Source organism: Carcharodon carcharias, chromosome 23 (assembly GCF_017639515.1).
Source record: "Carcharodon carcharias isolate sCarCar2 chromosome 23, sCarCar2.pri, whole genome shotgun sequence".
Classification (NCBI taxonomy): domain Eukaryota; kingdom Metazoa; phylum Chordata; class Chondrichthyes; order Lamniformes; family Lamnidae; genus Carcharodon; species Carcharodon carcharias.
Window position 1 is genome coordinate 4,911,834 of NC_054489.1, and position 21,998 is coordinate 4,933,831.

General features: G+C 42.9%; 1 protein-coding gene across 15 annotated transcripts in view; it reads left to right on the top strand.

Annotated features, from left to right (window-relative positions):
- Positions 1-21,998, top strand: part of odad4 (outer dynein arm docking complex subunit 4) — an 85,855-nt gene that overhangs the window by 28,232 nt on the left and 35,625 nt on the right. For 5 of the 15 annotated variants that reach the window (XM_041173831.1, XM_041173821.1, XM_041173825.1 and 2 more), the window contains exons 12-19: positions 2,238-2,288; positions 3,101-3,169; positions 4,524-4,574; positions 6,583-6,657; positions 8,218-8,295; positions 12,476-12,538; positions 14,186-14,260; positions 19,169-19,246. The exons of 1 other annotated variant lie outside the window; for it this stretch is intronic. In XM_041173831.1, the coding sequence (XP_041029765.1) occupies positions 2,238-2,288; positions 3,101-3,169; positions 4,524-4,574; positions 6,583-6,657; positions 8,218-8,295; positions 12,476-12,538; positions 14,186-14,260; positions 19,169-19,246 (540 nt within the window). The remainder of the gene's footprint in view (positions 1-2,237; positions 2,289-3,100; positions 3,170-4,523; positions 4,575-6,582; positions 6,658-8,217; positions 8,296-12,475; positions 12,539-14,185; positions 14,261-19,168; positions 19,247-21,998) is intronic. 9 more of the 15 variants (XM_041173834.1, XM_041173835.1, XM_041173827.1 and 6 more) reach the window with 8 other exon arrangements.

The window sequence follows — 21,998 nt, forward strand, 5'->3', positions numbered from 1 at the left end:
TTCACCCATTGCAAAATTAAAAATTTGGGTGTGAACTTCTCACAATTTTCGGATTATTCTGGATTGTGGCCTAAATTTCAGCTCTATGGTCTTGGTGGATGAGGGAGCAAAGGGAGAAATGACTCATTACAGACCAGGTTTGATCAGCTGGACATCAAGTGACCTTACCCGATTATTACAGGCCTCTCCATCATCTACTCAAGGTTTTCCCAGAGTGATGTGGGCGAGGTCAAACCATCACACCTTCTGTTTTACCACATTGTGCAACAACTCTCCATCGAGACCCTACAGCCCATGTGGTAAACGTGACTTTCTAATGCAATTCACCTCTGCTCCTTTTCCTTTAAAATACATTCTGACCACAGAGCTACCTCCTGAAAATTGTAACTGCAAACAGCGCACATCCATTCTTTGCACACCCAAGAACCTGAATGTTGATTAAGGGTCTGGAATTTAATAAGAACATCGCAGTTCAGGCAGGATCAAATTCTAGGATTTGCAGACACCAATGTCATAAACAAAAAGAAGATTCAGTTTTTATTTCAATGTCCTTCCTCAGAACCTTGCTTCTTAATAATGAGGCTGAATATATGAAATAAAAATTGCACAATTAACAAGGCCACAAAAATTGCAAACAAGGCGCTGGGGTTCATTTCTAGAGGAACAGAATTGAAAAGCAAAGAAGATAAAAGCAAAATGCTGCAGATGCTGGAAATCTGAAATAAAAACAGAAAATGCTGGAAAAAATCAGCAGGTCTGACAGCATCTGTGGTTTCTCTCTCCCCAGATGCTGCCAGACCTGCTGAGTTTTTCCAGCATTTTCTGTTTTTATATATGAAAAGCAGAGAAGTTATGTTAAACTTACATAGAACCTTGTTTCGATAATACTAACTGTGCAAAGTTCTTGCCTCCATGTTACAGAAATCAGCCTCAGGATAAGGGGACAGAGATGAGGAAATGTTTCTCTCCTCAGAGGCTTGTGAATTTTCAGAATTGTCGGCTGCAGGGAGCTGTGGCTGTTCGGTTGTTAAGTACTTTCAAAACTGAAATCAATGGATTTTGGATGGATTTTTAGACTCTTAGGGAATCAAGGAACATGGGGATAGTGTGGGAAAGCGGAATTGAAGTCAAAGATCAGCAATGATCTTACTAAATATTGGAATAGGCCCAAGGGTCCTTACTCTTGCTCCTGTTTCTTATTTTCTAATTAAAAGGATATAGAGGCTCTGGAGAAGATGCAAAAACAATGTCAAAGGATAATACTAGATTGAGAATTATAACTTTCAGGAAGACAGAACAGGCTGGAGCTCCTTTTTCTAGGAAAGGGAAGGCCGAGGGGTAACCTAATAGAGGTCTTTAAAATTATGAAGGGGTTTAATAGGGCAGATCCTGGGAGAGAGCAAGACTAGATCCATAAATGTTAGATATTAAATCCAATAACAACTTCAGGGGAAACATTTTTTACAATTATACACATGGTATGTGGACATTGCTGGCCAGGCCAGCATTTATTTCCCATCACTAATTGTCTTTGAGAAGATGTTGGTAAGTGGCCTTCTTGAACCACTGCAGTTCATGTGTGTAGGTGCTCCCACAGTGCTGTTAGGAAGGGAGGTTCAGGATTTTGACACAGCAACGGTGAAGGTGCAAAGTAGTTCCAATGCAGAATGGTGAATGACTTGGAGAGAAGCTTGCAGTTTGTGGTGTTCCTATGCGACTGCTGCACTTGTTTTTCTAGGTGGTAGAGGTTGTGGATTTGGAAAGAGCCTTGGTGAGTTGCTGCAGTGTATCTTGTAGATGGTACACACTGTAGCCACTGTGCCCTGGTGGTGGAATGAATGTTTAAGGTGGTGGATGGGTTGCTGCTTTGTCCTGGATGGTTTTGAGTTTCTTCAGTGTTGTTAGAGTTGCACTCATCGGGCAAGTGGAGAGCATTCCTGACCTGTGCCTTGTAGATGTACTTTTTGTCCAGTGAGCAATGAGAAGGTGAAACTTGCTACCAGATGAATTGATTGAGATGGATGCTTTTAAAGGGAATTTGGATGAGTAGATGAGGGAGAAAGGTATAGAAGGAAATGCTGGTGGGGTGCAATGAAGTAGAGCAGGGCTGGTGTGGAGCATAAACACTGGCACAGAGCAGTTGAACTGAACGGCTTGTTTCTATGCTGTAAATTCTACATTAATTTTCAGTAAGGATTGATTAGCATTTTTTTAACCTCTCAATTTTACCACTGTAGTTGGCCCGGTGGTTGTTGGACACGTCAAGACTGAAAAACAAAAACGTACCGGTAGGTTCCTAGTATAGCTATCTTGTGTACTGTTAGCAACAAATGCCCGGTCACATCCACATCTGCTCATTTACATCTCTGCCCTGAGTTCTAATAGACTTTCTGCTGAAGCGTGGTTCACACGGGCTGTTGTTATTCCATTACCTCATCCAGTGGAACCATTACACACACATCAGCCTTAAAAGTGATTGTTGGTGGAAGTGCCTCTCAGTGCGGAATATCAGCCTAATGCTGTCATCACCCAATGTACAGCTAGGTAGACTTCACTGGATAGTGAGCAGGAGGAGAAACTCTGGTGAGTTTGTCCCTCCTATGTCCAAAGTTACTAAAAACAATTGTGAGATCCCATCGCCAACCTAGCTGAGATCCATCAGCTCAGCACAGAATAGGCATAAACCCAGCAACATCCTGGTCTAATTGGTACAACGACCTATTGGACCAAGTCCCTGAGCTGTGGTGGGAGCCTTACACCGCACTGTGATAGAGCCTGTATGGCTTAACAGACAGATGGTGAAGATGACGGAATAACCTGATCCAGTCAGGATTGTTGGGGTGAAGGAAATGTAGCGGCCAGGTGAAGTGGCGATTGGGAAAGTGGTTAATGTGGAGTTAGGAATAGAGCTTTTGCTTTTACCTGGCTCCATATTCAATTCAGTTACTTTTATTGTTGCACCAGATCCCTCGATCTGGTTTCCCAGGCTGCAGCCTGCAATAATGCTGGCTGCTCTCGGGGCAAAGGAATCCTGAAGGGAATGAAGTATAACTTGCACGAATGAATGGAATTTCTGTAACCTGCTATCTTCCTACTGCAGCTTTCATGACTGAGGATATTTCTTCTCACAAATCTGAAGATATCAGTGAATCCACCCTCTATTCTAAGGGTAGGTAGCCAGGACATTGATCAGTCCCTGTCCAGCAGAACATTGCGCAGACCCCTCCAGCCAGGACATTGTGCAGCCCACTGTGCCTGTAGTTAAACTGTGTCATATCCTCATCAGTTGCTTCTAAATTGTATCATTTCGCTCTCCTCCCTTCCCTGTAATTTACACCATTGCATCCCAAAACCTTGATTTCCGCTGTTCAGGAACAGCCACAGGGAACCAATGCCAATCCCTTTGTTGATTCTGTAGTTTCCCCTTTTACATTTCATTCTGTGTCACAATGTCTAATATTGGCTCAACTAACTTTAAATTAATGGCTCGGCAAAAGTAGAAATGGATACACGGTACCATGAGGAACTCTGGGAGTTTGGGGTTTGTTTATGTAGCTATAGTTGGAGGCATCGGTAAAAGGTAGGAGTTGTTTCATAGAGTGGAGGTATTTGGATATAAACTAACCAGACTAAACTAAACTACTTCAGGAAGTTTATTTTTCAAAAAGTTCTTTGACAACTATGTTCAAGCATGGTCGATAAGTTTAAACGAAATGAGACTCACTACATACTGTAGCCAGATCAATTTATCTTGCTTCTTTACTCCTGTCTCACTCCTTCTCCCTGCCCTTCCCAAAGCCAGTGTTGGCACTCCTTTAATATCTTGGTCAACTGGCCTGTTGAACTACAGGACAGCATCCCACCCACTCCTACTCACTCTCTCATTGTTATTCACACAAGTAACCTTTACCTTTCCAGCTTGGGGGCTGTCATGATTTTTCAGTCAGATTATGACCTGCCTGGCTATTTTTTCTACTGTAGCAACCCCAAAATTACACTGTCCAGTGGCCATGTTTTAATACATCGGTTGACTTGGTGCTTCAGCTCCCTATCTGTCTACACTGGGTTGAACCAGACCGGGAGCTGTTCAAGAGCCAACAAAGTAAGTAGAATGGCCACACTCTAACTGCATTCATAGACTGACTGGGGGTGGGGGCAGTGGGGTGAAATCTCACAAGTGTGGAATAGGCCAGGATGGGAAAGGCAATGCAATGCAGTGTAAAACAGACTGTCAGTTCATGTAACTGCTGAAAACAATTTCACCCCCACCACAGCCGCCGCACACTCCCCCTCCCACCCCACACCGCAAACCCCTGGTACTCCTGATTAAAGCACAAGTAATGAGCCAGCCCTGCACAGAATCCAATCAATAGATTAGAAAGTACCAGCATCTCAAGCAAAAGCATTATTCAGAATGTTGCATCTAAGTAGAGCCACTGACTAATTTAGAATTTTCATAAACTATTGAGGTGAAGCTCACATGACTGAACAGAATTATTTAACCTATTGTTTTCCTGCACTAGGCTCCGAACAGGTTGGTGAGGCATTAGAGGCAGAGGAATCCTGCTCCGAGGGTAGGTTCTGGTGTAGCCAGCACTGCACCCTGTCATCACCACACCATGGTGCAGTTATACTGAATCACAGAATCATCTGCTCTTGCTCAATCTAAGTTCTGATTTGAAGTCCCGATTCCTCAGTAGAGGATTCTCCATGGGTTTCCACATCTATTATTTATCCATTAAAACAAAACCCTCAATAGTTTTCTACAAAATATAAAAATAGATTCTTTATTAGAATTCTGATTGTGTTCATCAAGGCTAGGGATGTCATTGGGGAATGGCAGACTTTCCATCACATGTTCAACACTCCCAGGGCAGGTACAGCATGGGGTTAGATACAGAGTAAATCTCTCTCTACACTGTCCCCATTAAACACTCCCAGGACAGGTACAGCACGGGGTTCGATACAGAGTAAATCTCCTTCTACACTGTCCCTATCAAACACTCCCAGGGCAGGTACAGCATGGAGTTAGATACAGAGTAAATTTCCCTCTACGCTGTCCCCATGAAATACTCCCAGGAAAGTTTCAGCAAAGGAATAGATACAGAGTAAAGCTCCCTCTACACTGTCCTTTTAAAAATACCCTGTGGTGCTCCAGGACAGATATTGTCCTTGGGCACACAGCTGATGAATAACAGACTTTCATTGGTCTGGGCTGGAATTATATCCAGCTTCTATAAGTGGAAGCCAATAGTTAACCCATTTCCCTTGAAGTCCCACCTTGCTACACTGTGTTGTAACTGGGGCAACATGTTTTAACTGGCAGTTGTGACAGAATTGTTGATGGAGCAGTATTCTTGGTGGAGGGAGAGAATCCTTTGTATTAGGAATATTAAATGAAATGGTAGCAGCTGGTATAAGGGAGGAGTATGTACACGTATTCCCTTCACAATCAAATGCTCTAGTAACCCTTAACAACCAAACATAGTTTCCACCACTATATTGGGTAAGATTTTGGGTTTTGTTCTGATTTGGTACCAACATTGCAAAAGGTCTTTCTCCACTTCTCCCTAACTCTGAGTGTCCCAGTCCCACAATGGGAAGACCAGTGGATAACCTGCTGTGCTTTGGCCACCGGATAATTGGCTATAGTCCATGAAGGACCATGAGCATTTCTCTCTCCATTAAAGAGGGACAATGGTTATATAGCTTGAGGGGCAGTCTCCACAGCAGGGACCAGTGGATAACCTGCTGTGCACTGACCACCAAGACATCTTCATACCAATTGGGGGATTATTTGGATTGCATGGGCAATAAACACTGTCCTTGACAGCAACACCCATATCCCATGAAAGAATAAAAATAATGTTCCACCCTCTGCAAACAGGCACCTGGGCTCACTGGGCACCCAATTGTTCAGCAGTTTTTCAGGATGGGTATTAAATCTGTGCCCAAGGATTAATTAATAGCTGCATTACTGGTTCATGTCACATGGTAAACAAGATGGCTCCATTCAATCTGCACTCAGGATTTGGTATAGGCACTCGGTGTAAGTGAGGTTTGAGCCAGTTTTGCCCACATTCCCATCATGGATATCAGCTTTAGAATGTTATTCATATTTAGTTACCCAGAATCTTCAGCTCTCAGTGCAACATTTTTAGAATAAATTGATCCCCGAAGTTCTCCTCCAGCATCATTTCTGAGAAGCTGGAAGAGTTTTGCAGCCCCTCCTTGGTGCAACATTCAGTGGGCAAGTTTCCCTAAAATGTGCCCAGGATGTAATATTCAGTATCCCCGAGGTGCCCACCCAGACACACATTGATTTAATGGTGCAGTGGGCTGCTGGTAGATTGAACTCCCTTGTATTTCCCTTCCCTTCCCCCCCAACCCCATGCCCACAACATTAAGGGAACCCCCACGCAGAGTGGAATATGCTCTGGCCAACCCAGCTCCACTTATAGCTTTGTTTCAATCAGAACTTCATAGCATCCTTCATGAGGTTGTTTAGAGATTGGTAAACAGATGGAATGTAGTTAACACAATTAACCGTTGTTTGTGTAATCTCTTATTTTGAAACAACAGATTACAGCTCGTCAGATTCTGTCTGTGGGCTCTATTCATCTGAAAGTGGTCCCAGTTCTGATCTGTCTCCTCGGGGTAGGTTCTCTAGTTGGCGCAGCATGTGTATTCACCGCCTGATCACAGTTATACCAAGTTCTCTAGTTGCCACAGTGTGTGTATTCACCGCTGGATCGCAATTATACCAGGTTCTCCAGTTGGTGCAGTGTGTATTCACCCCTGGATTACAGTTATACCAGGTTCTCTGGTTGCCACTGTGTGTGTATTCACTGCCAGATCGCAGTTATACTGGGACACACCCTCATCTGATCTTCTTGATTTTGTCTGTTCCTGAGTTCTGATGTGATGAGATGTCGCCAGCCTTGGCCACACATTCCCAGAGGAATGATCAAAGGACCTCAAACTACCTCGCCAGTCAGTCTTTAATCCTCATCACCAATACCTTTTCATTGAAAAATGAATTAGATGCTCAAGAACAATTTTAAAAATACCCTCTCTGTGATCTTTCTCCAGGATTGCTCACAGCAGTGTCCAGAAGATTAATGATTAACATCTGGAGATTTTACCTGGCAGTCCCTAATTTCACAAAGAGCAGTTATTGGGCTGGTGGAGTGAGAGAAAGGAATCATGCTGCTGGTTACTCTAAAGTGAGCTGTAGCTCAACAGACACACAGATGCACCTGGATATCAGGTGAATGGGGCATCAGATGAAGAAGTCACATTTTCCATAACTGATTCTCACAGGTGAATTATTGCCCCATGAGTGAAGCGCTGGCAGGTTGGCACCATTAAATTATACAGCTCACTCCTAGCCATGCTCTTCATTTAATTACTCTCTTGTATTACAAACTGCTCTTTCTGCTGTCTGAAAAATATTGACATAAAAAGGGTGCATTGTGTTTACCCTCCAGGTTTGCCTGTTGCAATCTGTGCATATCAACTATTTTGCATTATTAAAGAGCAACATGTCTTTAAGGGTGGTGCCAACTGATGGGCACAGACATGGGGAAAGCAGGAGAACTCTTTCTTGGCAGATTAATACAATGGAGCTGAGTGTGTGATACAGTGAGGAAGGAACTGTATGTGGGGTTACAAAAAGAAGGATCTGTAATTTTATCAAGGGAGGGTGTTTGCATGCATATATACTGAGGGAGAATCTGTGCAAGTGAGCATATCAAGGGAGGATCTGTTTGCTTCCTCTTCATTCAATAATTGGGGGAATGTATTTCCAAAAATAGAATGCTGCATATGTGGAAAATGTGTGATAAAAGAAATTGCTGGTAAACACTCAGTGGATCAGACAGTGTCTGTGAACAGAGGATGGTAGAGTTACCATCTCAGATGGAAGGAACGTCAACCAGAAATGTTAATCCCTCCTTTCTGCCTCCACAAACTTGACTTTCTATACAATCCACCTATGGCATCAATACCTTCTCCACCATCAAAATGCCAACTGACATTTACTGTCTGCACCCACATGTGAAGGAGCCAGGGTGGATTGCGGGAATGTAGTTTGGAAGCCTACCTGAGCAAGAGTAAGGTTCCTTAGGAGAAGAAGTGAAAAACTTAGAAAAAAAGATCAAGTATAGCTGTTATAGTTGAATAGATTTTCTGTGACCTGCTGTATTTATGTAATAGAATACCAGGTATCTACTGATCAAAAAGTTCCTCGATCGTCCAGGGCACTTCGTCCATATGGAAAGAGAGCTGAGCAGGGTAGGTCCAGAGGATTACCAATGTGAACTGACTGCCAGACACAATGATGACATTAGATTTGCATCTGCTGTTTCTGATTTTGTTTCCTATCCAAGTTGCTGCCGATGAAATAATCTTCCTGTTGTTCCTTGTTATCAAACTCATCCACAAGTTTTCATCGTGTGATAGGAGAGCCATGTTTGCATTAGCAGTGACTACATTTCAAAAGTGCTGGAATTGTTTCTGAGATGCGATGAGCTGCTGTTTAAATGCCAGTCTTCTTTGTGCTACTTCAGAGAATGATAACTCAATGCCAGGTGACTGAGGGAGTGAAGCACATTGGGTTCTTACTCCTTGGAGAATTGGGCAGGAAGCCTAGAAGCTGGCAAGATGCCTGAGACACTAAGAGTGCCCCAGTTATAGCAAAGGGTGCAAAAGGGCTTGGGGTCATGGTGCAGAGTGCATGCTGGGCTCAATAGCCCCTGAGTTGTGTCTCATTGGGGCATCTGCCTTAGACTATGGGTGAAATGTCTGGGCTGGTGCTGCAGCTGCTCAGCACGCTTTGTCAATGGGCAATTAATGTCGACTTAAGGACTTCATTCCACTACTGCTGGTACTCAACCAGTGGAGACTGGAGCAGTCACCACATGGGAAGCTTGAACAACAAACTCAAGGAGGTGACCCTTGTTCACAGGCACTCAGTGGCTGATCAAGGGACACGGAAAGAAATGGGAGGGCCTGTTGAGAGCCATTCCCCTGCCCTTTCCTCTGACTGCCCCTTTCCCCCTCTTCTTGACACCCCCATTCTGCCCTTGCCTGTGGCCTGGGTCCCTTGCTGATGCTGGGCCACTGGTGGGTGTATTGCCCGCAGCTACTACTGCTTGTCAGCCGCTCTCGGGGACAGGATTCCCAGGAAAGGCCTGCTGCTGGCTGCTTAAGTGCCTGACTGGCCCTTAATACAGCAGTTCTTCCCTGAAGGAGGGAACGTGGGTCTGTCACTGGCTCTGCAGCTGGCAGGCAAGATCCCCATTACCTGGATTAAATTCCACCCACATCTGGGGTACTGTGTTCAGTTTTGGGCAGCAAGGATATACTGACCATGGTGCAGGTCTAATGCTGATTCACCAAAATGACATCAGGCTTTAGAGTCTAAATTCTGAGGAAAACTTGCATAAACCTGGCTTGTATTCCCATGAGTTTAGAAGATGGAGCTGTTTAAAGTGTTAAATGAATTCAATAGTGAAATACATTCTAACTATCCAACAGGAACAATGTATTTGCCATGTGTGGCAGTAAGGGTGAAGGTAGAAGGGGGGATAGCCAGAAGGTGCTCTTGAACTGTACCTCAAAAAGGAAGCGAGAAAGTTAGCAGAAAGATTTAAATATAGCTCAAATTGTTGAATAGGTTTTGTGTAACCTGCTGTATTTATACCATAGGCTCCCAAAAGCCTTCTGATCAAGAAGTTTCTCAACCATTTGGTGCTAAACTTTGAGATGGAGAAGGGGCTGAGCAGGGTAGGTTTAGATTACAGCCAGCATAGAATCTTAGAAACTTACAAAACAAAATGCCATTCAGCCCATCGTGTCAGTGCCAGCCAACAGGTAGCCATCCTATTTTCCAGCTCTTGGTTTGTAGCCTTGTAGGTTACGGCACTGAAAATGCATTTCCAAGTGCTTTCTAAATGCGATTAGAGTTTCTGTCTCTACCTCCCTTTCAGACAGTGAGTTCCAGATTCTCACCACCCTCTGGGTGAAAACTACAATGAACTTGTAATGGGTGTTGAAACACAATTACTATGTGAGATTCCTGTCTGCTCTTAGTCATTTTGTTTTCTGTCCATGTGTGGTTTTGAAATGTGCTTCCTGGTGTTTCTGGTCCTTGAGTCATTTACAAGTTTTCATTCCTTCATTGTTGGAAATTTAGGCAGGGAGCAATGAGGTCTGTACTGCACCTCAGACACCAAGAGTGTCCCAAATAGGGAAATGGGTACAAAAGGGAATGAGGCTCAGAACATGGAGAGTGTGCTGGGCTCATTAGTTCCTGACACAAAAGCAAAATACCGTGAATGCTGAAAAGCCAAAATAAAAACAGAAAATGCTGAAAAGACTCAGCAGGTCGTACAGCAACTATGAAGAGGGAAGCAGAACTAACATTTCAGACCAATGAGCTTTCATCAGAACTGAAAACATTGGTAATAGGCTTTGAGCAAGTGAAAGGAAGAGGGTAGAAAAAAGAGCAAAAGGAAAAGTCTATGGTAGAGTTGAATACAGGAGAGTTTAAATGACACCAGCAAATCCTTTGTCATTAAAGTAAGCATAGGGGAGCATCATGACAATAGTGATCACAAAAGATAAAGAAAATTATTGAGAGAGACATACCTAAGATAAGGACTAAAGCAATAGATTGGAAAAAAGCTAATAATGAGAGGATAAGGATGGAAGTAAGGGAAATAAACTGGAAAAAGTATTAACAAAGGGATAAAACAGCAGTGAAATATCTTAAAAGTAATTAAGAGTATTCAGGGGGAATATATTCTGCCAAGGATAAGGACAAACTAGACAATAATGAGACATCATGGATGGATAAAGAAATAAGAGTAAATTTGAAAATAAAGAAAGTGGCATACATTAAGTACATGGACAATAAAGGAGAGGATGACTAAAGAGAATTCAAAATGATTCGGAAAGATGTCAAAAAATAATTAGGAAGCCAAAAAGGAATTATGGAATGAAATTATTAAAGAACATAAAAAGAAATTATAAAGTATTCCATATACACATAAATAACAAAATAACATTGAGATAGGGATAGGGCCAATTAAGGACACAAGATAAACAAGATAATGACACTGAAATGGCAGGAATGTTGAATAATATACATGATATTAGAAGAATTCAAAGAATATCAAAACATTTAAGATAGAGAGGAAGGAGAAAATTAATAAATTAGAGACAGATAGAGGATAAAATAATTTAGACTTAGCAATCGAAAGTTTACCAAAATTTGAAGCTGACACCAAATTGTGGAATACTGTAACAAAACACTAGGTGATATTAACAAATTTGCAGAATATTTGTATAAATGCCAAATGAATTTGAATATAGCTAAATGTGAGATGGTACATTTTGATAGGATGAATAATGCAGCTAACTATTCCTTGGAAACTAAAACTAAATAGGGAAGAGAGTTAAAGAGATCTAGGAGGACAGATTCATAAAAGATATAAACATTGCAGGTTAAAAAGGCCTAACAAGTGAAAACAAAACACTAGTGTTAATTTCTAATGGAATAAAATGTAAAGAAGATGTTTCCAATTGTGAGGGAGTCATAATTTGATAGTGGTTAATAAATCCAATGAGGCATTCAGGAGAAATTTCTTAGGGTAGATAGGGAGAAACTATTATTTCTGCTGGTAGGAGAGTCGAGGACTAGGGGGCATAGCCTAAAAATTAGTGCCAGACCTTTCAGGAGTGAAATTTGTAAACACTTCTACAACAAAGGGTGGTAAGTATTTGGAATTCTCTTGTGCAAATGACAATCGATGCCAGATTAATTGTTAATTTTAAAATAGACTATGCCCCCCTAGTCCTAGACTCTCCTACAAGCAGAAAGTGATAGATTTTGGTAGCCAAAGGTATTGAGAGATATGGGGCAAAGGTGGGTGTATGGACTTAGGTTGCAGATCAGCCGTGATCTCATTGAATGGTGGAGCAGGCTCAAGGGGCTAAGTAACCTCCTCCTGTTCTTATGTTCTTTACTCAGGGAGTGGCAGGAATGTGGAAATCACTACACAAAAGTGGTAGAAATCAATAGTATAGATGAATTTATGCAGATACCAGTATATAACGGAGAAAGGATTAGAAAGATATGTTGATAGGGTGAGGTGAAGTAGAGGGAGAGAAGACTTGTGTGGAACATAGAGCTACCTCCTGAAAACTGTAACTATAAATAGGGCACATCACTTGGGGCTCAAAGACTTGGGTGTTGATGAAGGAAGAGAAATTCAGCACACACAGGGGATTTGCAAGCACAGTTCAGGGTGTGATTAGAGGATTTGCAGACAGGAGCATTATAAACAATGGGATTGTCAGATTTTCAAAGTCCTCCCTCATAATCCTGATTCTTGATGATAGGGTTGATTAGATGAAGTAAAAGTTGTTTGGATAGAATTTTAAAATCTCTAATTTTAAACCACAATAGGCCCTACAGTGGCTGATGAGGGCAGCAAGCCTGAAAAAACTGAAGATCTTTCTGAAAATGATGGTAGGTTTCTGGTGTAGCCCACATAGTGTTTGGAATATGTATGGAATTAAATCTTTGCCTGCACCTTCTCATTTATTTTCCAGCCCTTCCTCTCCAATTGGATTACTTCCTGAAACCTGGTTCATATGGCTGTGCCTCTTGGTGTCATTTGCAGTCCAGTTATGTGCTATGGGTTCATGGTCTCTATAAACTGGTATGAAACTGGAAACTCCAGGGGCAATTGTCAGACTGAGAGTCTCTGAAGTTTTGGAACATTCACAGGACAGAAACTGATCTCCTGTAGCCCTTCTAGGAATGTGGATTGTCCGGACACCAACCCAGATTGGGGTGGACTGGATCTATGCCCAATTTCTGTAAGTGGAAGCCAGTAGCTAACCCATTGCCCCCCTGAAGTCCCACTTTGTTAGGTTGTGTTATAACTGCTTTAACTGGCAGCTGTGGCAAAACTGGGATTTTAAGAGAATTAGTTTGGATGTTTTCAGGGAGGATATTTAAGTGAGAAGGTCCTTTTTTGTGTTAGGAAAATGCAGGGGAATGATAACAGCTGGAATATGGGAGGAGCAAACATGTGCACACACACCCAAACTCCAAACAACCCCCATAACAACCAAACACAGATATACAAATATGTTAGGCAAGGTCTCAAAAGGAAGCTTTTAGTTGTTCTATTTTAGAAGCTAAATTCCTTGTTACCAAAGGAATACTCACCTTTTTCATGATGAATGATCCTGTCACTCAAGTTTCATGTTGCATGATGATTGTCACTGCTGCATATTGTGCAATGACTGTGTTGCTTTCCATTTTATGTTGTAAACAGGATAATTCCATTTCAACCTGCATTCGCAACTCTAGGGCTGTAAAAGCACAGGCATTCGGTATAAGGTTTGAGCCAACACTGTCCAGGATCCCAGTATATTAGCAAATGCTAGCAACTGAGAATATTAGTTACACACTTAATTACCTAGAAATTTTAAGGTCTGGCTCTGAAATTCTGATCAATGCCCTCTGCAATCTAGTGAAAATGGAGCAAAGTGTGAGGAGGTCCAGACCCTGTCCCAAACTACAGAGATCAGAGTCTGTGTCAGAAGAATCCCCACTCACCAGCTACAAAGTCAGAGCATCGTCATGCTGTCCCAATGAAGAGGAGAGTCAGCAAGAGGTGCATTTTAAACCTGACACATCCAGTGGAGATAGTGCAGCATTTTTATAATTAATTAACCCCCAGTTATCCTCCCCTGATGATCAAGCATCTGGATTGGTTTGGAGGGTCTCCAGGACCACACTGCCACAACAACAGTAATCAGCAAGCGATTTTCTCTAAAGTTATCCCAGAGTGTATGGTCAATAAACTCGCCCTGGCCCAACCCCCACCCCAATCCATATACATCCGAATAACTTAGTGGCAGGCAGACGATTCAAACCTTCCTTTCCATCCTACCTCTCCCATCAGCTACCATCATCCTTCACCACCCAGAGTTTCTCCTAAGGGCACCAATGATGCAGAATCTGTGTTGCTAGATCCCATCCCAGTCCCATTTACACTGAATCAGAATTTCAGAGCCTGATCGATGAGGCTGATTGTAGATGTATAAAAGGTGGAAAGTAGTTTGCACAGTTCAGTAGGATGTTGTGTAATTTTCTATTTAGATTCGCAATGCTCAACCTCGACTGATTCTGTGTGTGGGTTTCCAAGTAGCCACGTTTCTGATTCCTCTTTGCGGGGTAAGTCCTCTAGTTGCTATTACGTGCAGCTACCGCTGGACCACAGTTAGACCGTATTGAATCCTCATCTGCTCTAATTTTATTCTCTAATTTTGCTTGCTAAGGTTACTTGTGTTCCTGGAGATATCATCAAATGTCCTTCAGCCTCCCCACCAATTAAACAGCCTTTTAATTTTGTCAAAATTTGACACACATCCACATAGAGATATTAGACAGGTGAGCAAAAGCTTTGCCAAAGACGTAGGTTTTGAAAAGCATCTTAAAGGAGAGAGAGGTAGAAGTTTAGGGAGGGAATTAAGGAGTTTAGGATCCAGGAAGCTGAAGTTAAATCAGTGGAGCAATAAAAATTGGGGATGTTCAAGAGCCAGAATTGGAGAAGTGCAGCAATCTCAGAGAGTTGTGGAGCTGGGGGAGATTACAGGGATAGCCATGGAGGGATTTGAAAACAAAGATGAAGATTTCACAATGAATGCACAAGGAATGGGAAACAATGTAGGACAGGGCATGATTGGTGTGAGTTAGGACATGGACAGGAGAGTTTAGATGAGCTCACGTTTATGAAGAGTGCAAGGTGGGACAGCCAGCACTGGAAAAGTTGAATCTGGAAGATATAGAGACATGGTTGAGGTTGCAGCAGCAGATGAGCTAAGGCAAAGGTGGAAGCAATTAAATAACACAGTTTTAATGGATTGAGGACTGTTCTCTAGCATGGTTCACAGTCTTGTCTACCTTATTGTAACATTAAACACCCACTGTCCATCATTAAGAAAGGATCTTGCACCTGATTGCTACACAGCAAGCTGTAGCTGGACACGTGCACACACCTGGATTGCAGGTGAATGCGGTATCAGGTGAAGCAGTAACTTTCTCCAATGTGGGTCCTCAGGTTCACAGGTGAAGAATGATACTGATGGCAGCTACAAAGGCAATAAGCTTAAAGGAAAGAGTTTGGTGACGTATTTAGATTAATGAGGGATGTGCTTCAATGAAATAGTTTAATAAAGGGATTGGGTTTTATCTAAGAATTAATTAAAGTTTATAAAATTATGAGTGGCATGGACAGAGTAGATAGTCAGAAGCTTTTTCCCAGGGTGGAAGAGTCAATTACTAGGGGACAAAGATTTAAGGTGAAAGGAGAAAATTATAAAGGAGATGTGCGGGGCAAGTTTTTTTACGCAGAGGGTAGTGAGTGTCTGGAATTCGCTGCCAGAGGAGGTGGTGGAAGCAGGTATGATAGTGGTGTTTAAGAGGCAGCTTGACAAATACATGAATAGGATGGGAATAGAGGGATACGGACCCCGGAAGTACAAAATGTTTTAGTTGACGGGCAATATGATCGGCGCAGGCTTGGAGGGCTGAAGGGCCTGTTCCTGTGCTGTACTTTTTTTTGTTCTTTGTTCTTTAAGATAGTGGAAAAATGCACTTTAATGGATTCAGTGACCCTTTCTCTTCCTTGATGGTTCCTATCTATTTATTCTAAGACTGTAATATGATCTGTATATTGTGATGAAAGGAAAAGCAGAAATTAGTGGAATTGTATTGACATCTGAAACAGAAAACACAGATTAATAGTCAGGTAGGATCTTTCAGCAGAACTCCCACCTAGAACATTAACCTGACTTTTATCTTCAAACATTAATCATTTCTCAGTATTTTCTCTCTGGACCTGGAGAGTGGAGTTTCCTCTTTCTCTTTCCATTCTCTTGTGCCTCACTTTGATGCACACTTTGCTTTACTGGGTCAGGTCTTTGCAATTTCAGTGTCTGCTGTACTTTCATTTTAGAAATATGTCTCCAATTTCAGGAAGGACAGTGAACTAGGCTGAGCAATAGAAAAAGACAACTTGGAGATCATGGGAGGCTCAAATGCCACTTTATGTACAGTTTTGGTCTCCTTACTTAAGAGAGGTTATACTTGCAATTCAGAGAAGGTTCACTCGACAGATTCATGGGATGAAGGGATTATCTTATGAGGAAAGGTTGAGCAGGTTGGGCCTGTACCCATAAGAGTTTAGAAGAATGAGAGGTGATCTTATAAAATCCTGAAGGGACTTGACAAGATGGATGCTGAGGGGATGTTTCCCTTTGTAGAGGGGAATCTAGAACTAGGGGCACAGTTCAAAAATTAGGAGTCTCCTATTTAAGATTGAGATAAGGAGAATTTTTTTTTTCTCTGCGGGTCGATAATCTGCAGAGTTCTCTTCTCCAAAAAGCAGTGGAGGCTGGGTCATTGAATATATTCAATGCTGAGTTAGATAGATTTTTGATCAACAAGGGAGTCAAGGGTTCTGGGGGAACGGGTAGGAAAATGGAGTTGAGGCCACAATCAGATCAGCCATGATCTTATCAAATGGAGGAGCAGGCTCAAGGGCCCAAGTGGCCTACTCCTGCTTCTAATTCTTGTTCTTGTGATATTGTTCTGGGTTGCTGGGGAAAATGTTGTCATCCAGCATAGTGTTATGGAAGAGGATACTCTCAAGACAGGGGTGTGTTGTTGATAGTAACCATGGGATCTTGGAGTATATGGCCAGAAGCGGGTTGATACAAGATCTCCATCTTCTTCAGACTTATTGTCAGGACAAAGTGTTCTAAAGTCTAGGGAAAAGCGACCAACAAGCTGAATCCTGTGGAATATGTTCTGTGAGAGCACGGTCAATCGCAAACAAGGATTCACTCAATAGCTGTTCACTAACCTTTGTGCAGGTCTTTGCAAGTTGAAGAGGTTGCCATTTGTCCTGAATTGAATGTGTATTCCCGTGTCAAGACCTTTGAGTGAATACTGGAGCATGGCCAAGAACTATATGGCAAACAGAGCTGGAACCAATACAAAGTCTTACTCAGTGCCATTGATGACAGAAAAGGCATCTGATGATGCACCACTTTGCTTCATGTTGGCCGTCATGCCATCCTGAAACGAGTGAATGACACTGATCATCTTTTCATGCAGCTTTTGTACAGAACCTTCTGCAGACCTCCCCTGTGTCAAAAGCTTTGGTCGGGTCAATAAGCAGTGTTGAAGTGCTGGGAGAATCCATCATCATCATCATCATCACTGGGGAAAAAATGCCCAGCAAGACCTCATGCTGAACAAGGCATACTGCTCAGTCTTGGCTCCTTCTGAGTTTCTGGTTACAGAAGTTTAATTACAAAGATCTCTTCCCCAAAGTTGCAGCTGGTACAATCTCGTAATGTCCTGCGAGACACTTGGAGGAGGGATGGGAGGGTATGAGAAGGTATGCTCAACATCTTGGACTTGCACTGCAACAAGAGTCAGCCTCCTTCAGGAGAGGAGGTGAGAAAATTAGAACAGATTAAATACAGTAGAACAAATTGTGTGTAACCTGCTGTATTTATCCAGTAGGCCCCCCATTACCTTCTGATCGCTCTATTCCTTACACACCCAATAATAGTTGTGCGGATGTAAACTGGACTGAACATGGTAGGTTCAGAGTCCAGCCAGCATGTACTGCACTATCCGTCATCACATTCTTCTCTGCATTTTTTTTGTTTTCTCTCCAAGTTCTGGTTTGAAATAGTCTTCATGTTGTTCCTTGTTATCACACTCATCCACAAGTTTTCATTTCTTATTGACTTTTTGCTGTTTGCAGGATCTTGCTATTCTCAAATCTGAGAGGGGAAAATGTTGCTCAGGGAATAGCAGTAACTGCACTTCAAAAGTAATTCATGTGAATTGCTGGAGAAATTTCTGAGAGATGTGGTGAGGGACTGTTTACTGGCCAGCAGCGAGATCAATGATCAGATAATTTGCTTCAGCAATCGGTTCTACAAGCAATTAGGAAGGCAAATGGCAGGTTGGCCTTTATTGCAAGGGGATTGGAGTACAAGGATAAGGAAGTCTTGCTACAGTTATACAGGGCTCTAGTGAGACCACATCTGGAATACTTTGTGCAGTTTTGGCCTCTATATCTAAGGAAGCATATACTTGCAGTGGAAGCGGTACAGCGAAGGTTCACTAAATTGGTCCCTGGGCTGAGAAGGTTGTCCTATGATGAGAGGCTGAGTAAATTGGGTCTATATTCTCTAGAGTTTAGAAGAATGAGAGGTGATCTCATTGAAACGTAGAAGATTCTGAAGATGCTTGAAAGGGTAAACGCTATGAAGTTGTTCCCCCTGGAATGGACACATTTTCAGAATAAGGGGGCAGTCATTTAGGACAGAGATGGGGAGAAATTTCTGCACTCAAATCTTTGGAATTCTTTAGCTCAGAAGATTATGGACGCTCCATCATTGAATATACTTAAAGCTGAGATAGAATTTTGGTCCCTCAGGGAATCAGGGAGCAGGGGTGGAAAAGTTGAGTTGAAATCAAAGATCAGCCATAATTGTATTGAATGGTCAAACAGGTTTGACAGGCCACATTGTTTACTCCTGCTCCCATTTCTTATGTTCTTAGTTGAGGAATAAATCTACCAGGAAACTGGGGAGAACTCCTTTACTCTCTTTTGAAATAGTAATCTTTTCCATCCATCTGAGATATTAGACCGTGCTTCAAGTTAACATCTCATCTGAAAGACAGAACCTCTAACAGTGCAGCACTCCCTCAGTATCAACCCTCCGACAGGGCCATGCTCCCTCAGTACCGCCCCTCCGACAGGGCCGCGCTCCCTCAGTACTGCACTTGGAGGGTCGATCTAGGCTTTGTGCGCAAATCTCTGGAATGGGGCTTGAACCCAGAACCTTCTGACTTAGAAGTGAGAGTGAAAATGAGTGTTCCCATTGAACTAAGGCTGTCTTTTAATTACATGAGGGATTAGCCACATCTCATCAGTGTATTAGCATTCACCAGCACCTTACACAAAGGTAAAAGGTAGAATGCCATTTTCTTTTGATTACCTTGAGTGATGAAGAATGAAATGAAGAATCCAAGTAACCTGCCACTTTCTTACAGCACGCACTACACACTCTGAAACAGAAGCTGCGATTCACAAACTACAAGTGACCCAGGAGAGCTCCTTCAATCATAAGGGTAGGGAAAATTTCTTTACGCAAAGCATTGTTAGAGTTTGAGGATGGTTAAGACAAAGACTGCTGCATATTTTAATTGAAAGTCAGATAAATAGTTGAAGCAGGGGTAGTTCCAGGCCTGTGAAGAGAGAGAGCAGGGCACAGGAATAAGTTTTGGTTTCCTTTACCAAAGAATCGACCCTAATTTACTGAGTGGAATAGCATCTTTCTGTAAACTGGGGCTACGAAATGTCACATCCTTATCTGCTATTTCTTATTTAGCTCCCTGTCCCTGAGGTTTGATTTTCACCCTTCTCCTGTCATCAGGGCTCCCCACAGTCTACCATGCACTCCCCTCCACACCAGTTTGCAAAACGTTTAGAGGAAAGAATTGCCAATTTAACAGTTTGTTTCCTTTTACTTCTGATCACAGATCAGTTCAGGTCTTGCACAAACAGTGTCACAACACCGTTTATGGTGAAGGTGTCATGGTGGGGGTGAGGTGCGGAAGTGAAATTGCTGCAGATTCTCCTTGGGTTCAGGTCATCAGACAGCTTCATAGCCACCAGCTCCTGCCTTTTGAGGGGCACCATCCTCTGCCAGTGGCCAGGAGTGTGCACAGTACATTCTTTTGGAGAGAAGATTCCTCCAATTCCCCTCCCCCCCTCCACCTCAACACCATCTTCAAGATGCTGGAGTGCGAACTCAGAGAGTGTCAACAGGCCTTGGAGCAGGGCGAGGGAGTCAGCCAAGGCTCCTGTGCTTTTTTGCCAGCAGGTGAAAACAGGTTTTGGCTCAGTTGTGATGCTGCTGTGGTCGAATAGCCTGCTCACTGTCTATACTAACACATAAACTCCCGTGGCCCAATGTGCTCAGGGGAGGTGAGAAAGAAATACAGTATTAATCTTTAAATATCAAGAAAAGCAGTAAAAATAATGCTCAAAGTATTCTTTATGTCACCCAGGATCTTCTATTCGGGTGGTGAGTCTTTTATAAACAAATGAACTGTGTAGCCAGCGTGATCGAGTAACATTTCTGCAAACTGCATCATTTGATACCAAATCTGGTGATGATCAGTAGCAAGATGAGCATAAGCCCAAATCGCAATCTAGCGATAGATTGCTAGTGCAGCCAACATCATGTGCAATGAATGGATGGTCTGGGAGTGAAGAGGGGATGGTAACGATTTTGCGACTTTATTGTTGTTATCATCACGGGTCATTAGGCTAACTGCATTTGTAAATCAGCCACAGAGACTGGGGGCCCAATATTTACTCATGAGCAGGGAAGAATTCTAGGGGGACAGGGTAGGGGAGGGTCCTGATAGCCATTTAAGAGCCATCCGCTTGTACAGATTTAAAACTGGGCCCAAGGATTTGTTGGCTGTGCAACTTGGGCCATGATTTTACAGCCCCGCCACAGGACATCACTCCCCGGCAGATGCAGCGAGCCACTTAAATCGCCATTCAGTTCGGCGAGACTGTAATATCCCGCCGGGCGGGAGAGTCAAAAAACCCTGGCCTTGGAAATTTCCCAAATGACCCACCAAATTTAGCAGCAGGACATCTTGTAAGGTTTTTGAACAGGTTTCCCACCTGTCAGTCAGCTGTTTGACAGGCTCTTTGTCTGTTGGATTGGAAAACAGCCGGGGAACAGATGCCAGGTTAGCCTGACATTGCCCTGGGGTAGAGGTGGATGAGGGGGATGAGTGTTGGACATGGTGGAGGGAGTGAAGTCAGACATTCTGTGGGTTTGGGGAGGTGAATTGAACATTGTGGAGGTTTAGCCAATCTTGGGGGTCTGATTGTGCAGGGCTTAGCTTGTTGGGCCCAAGGGAAACACTCCTGCTCCTCCTGGCCCACAAGCATTGCAATAAAGGCATTTCTCAAAGAGAAGATCTTTAATGCCTCCTTTTAGCTGCTCGGGTTCCTGAGGCCCAGGAATCCTGGCTTCTGTTCATTAAAAATAATAATTCAGTTAAAGTGGACTGGGGGCCAGATTTTCATCATGGAGGTGGGAAGCTCGAGTCAGGAAATTTCCTGGTCAGACCAGTCTCCATGGAAACGACTCCTATGTGTAAAATTTTTGCTGGGGGGGTTAAGGGAGGAATTGACAATGGTGTGATCAAATCAGGTCTGCTGACTCCAGAGGCAGTTCATAGGCAGCCACAGAAGTGGGCAAGTGCCCAGGCAGGCTTGTTAAAAGGCCTGCCTTGGTTCTCTGAGACTTTGGCTCAGTTTTATAAAGACTGCTCGGCCCTCTAGCTCTCACCTCCCCTACCAAATCCTCATGCCTCCTCATACTTCCCCATGCACCCCAATTCCCCCTCATACCCCCATGCCACCTCTATAGCCACCTCATCTTGTGTCCACTATGTTCAGACCCCAGGGGCCATGTGGAAATGGGGAAAAAAAATCAAACTTCTAACAATTTGAGAGCACTCACTCATACACGCTTGATACAGAGAAAAAAAAATTCTCATTCATGAAACCCTTCCAAAGATTTTAAATTCCCTCAAGCAATCAATCTGTTATAAAAACAAACAAACTTCTATTCACTAAGCACATCAAAGACATCTATCCTTTAATAGCCTCTTAAAACTGTCAAACAAAATGTAAACTCAGCCCCATGCCTCAATCAAGTATTCATAATGGTCTCAGCTGTAATAACAGCCCTTGGGAAATGTCAACAATGAAGTCTATTGAAAGCACAGGAGCAGAAGGTCGTGGTTTTAACTAAGCTACACCAGTTGGCCTATTAATCAGTATACTCCC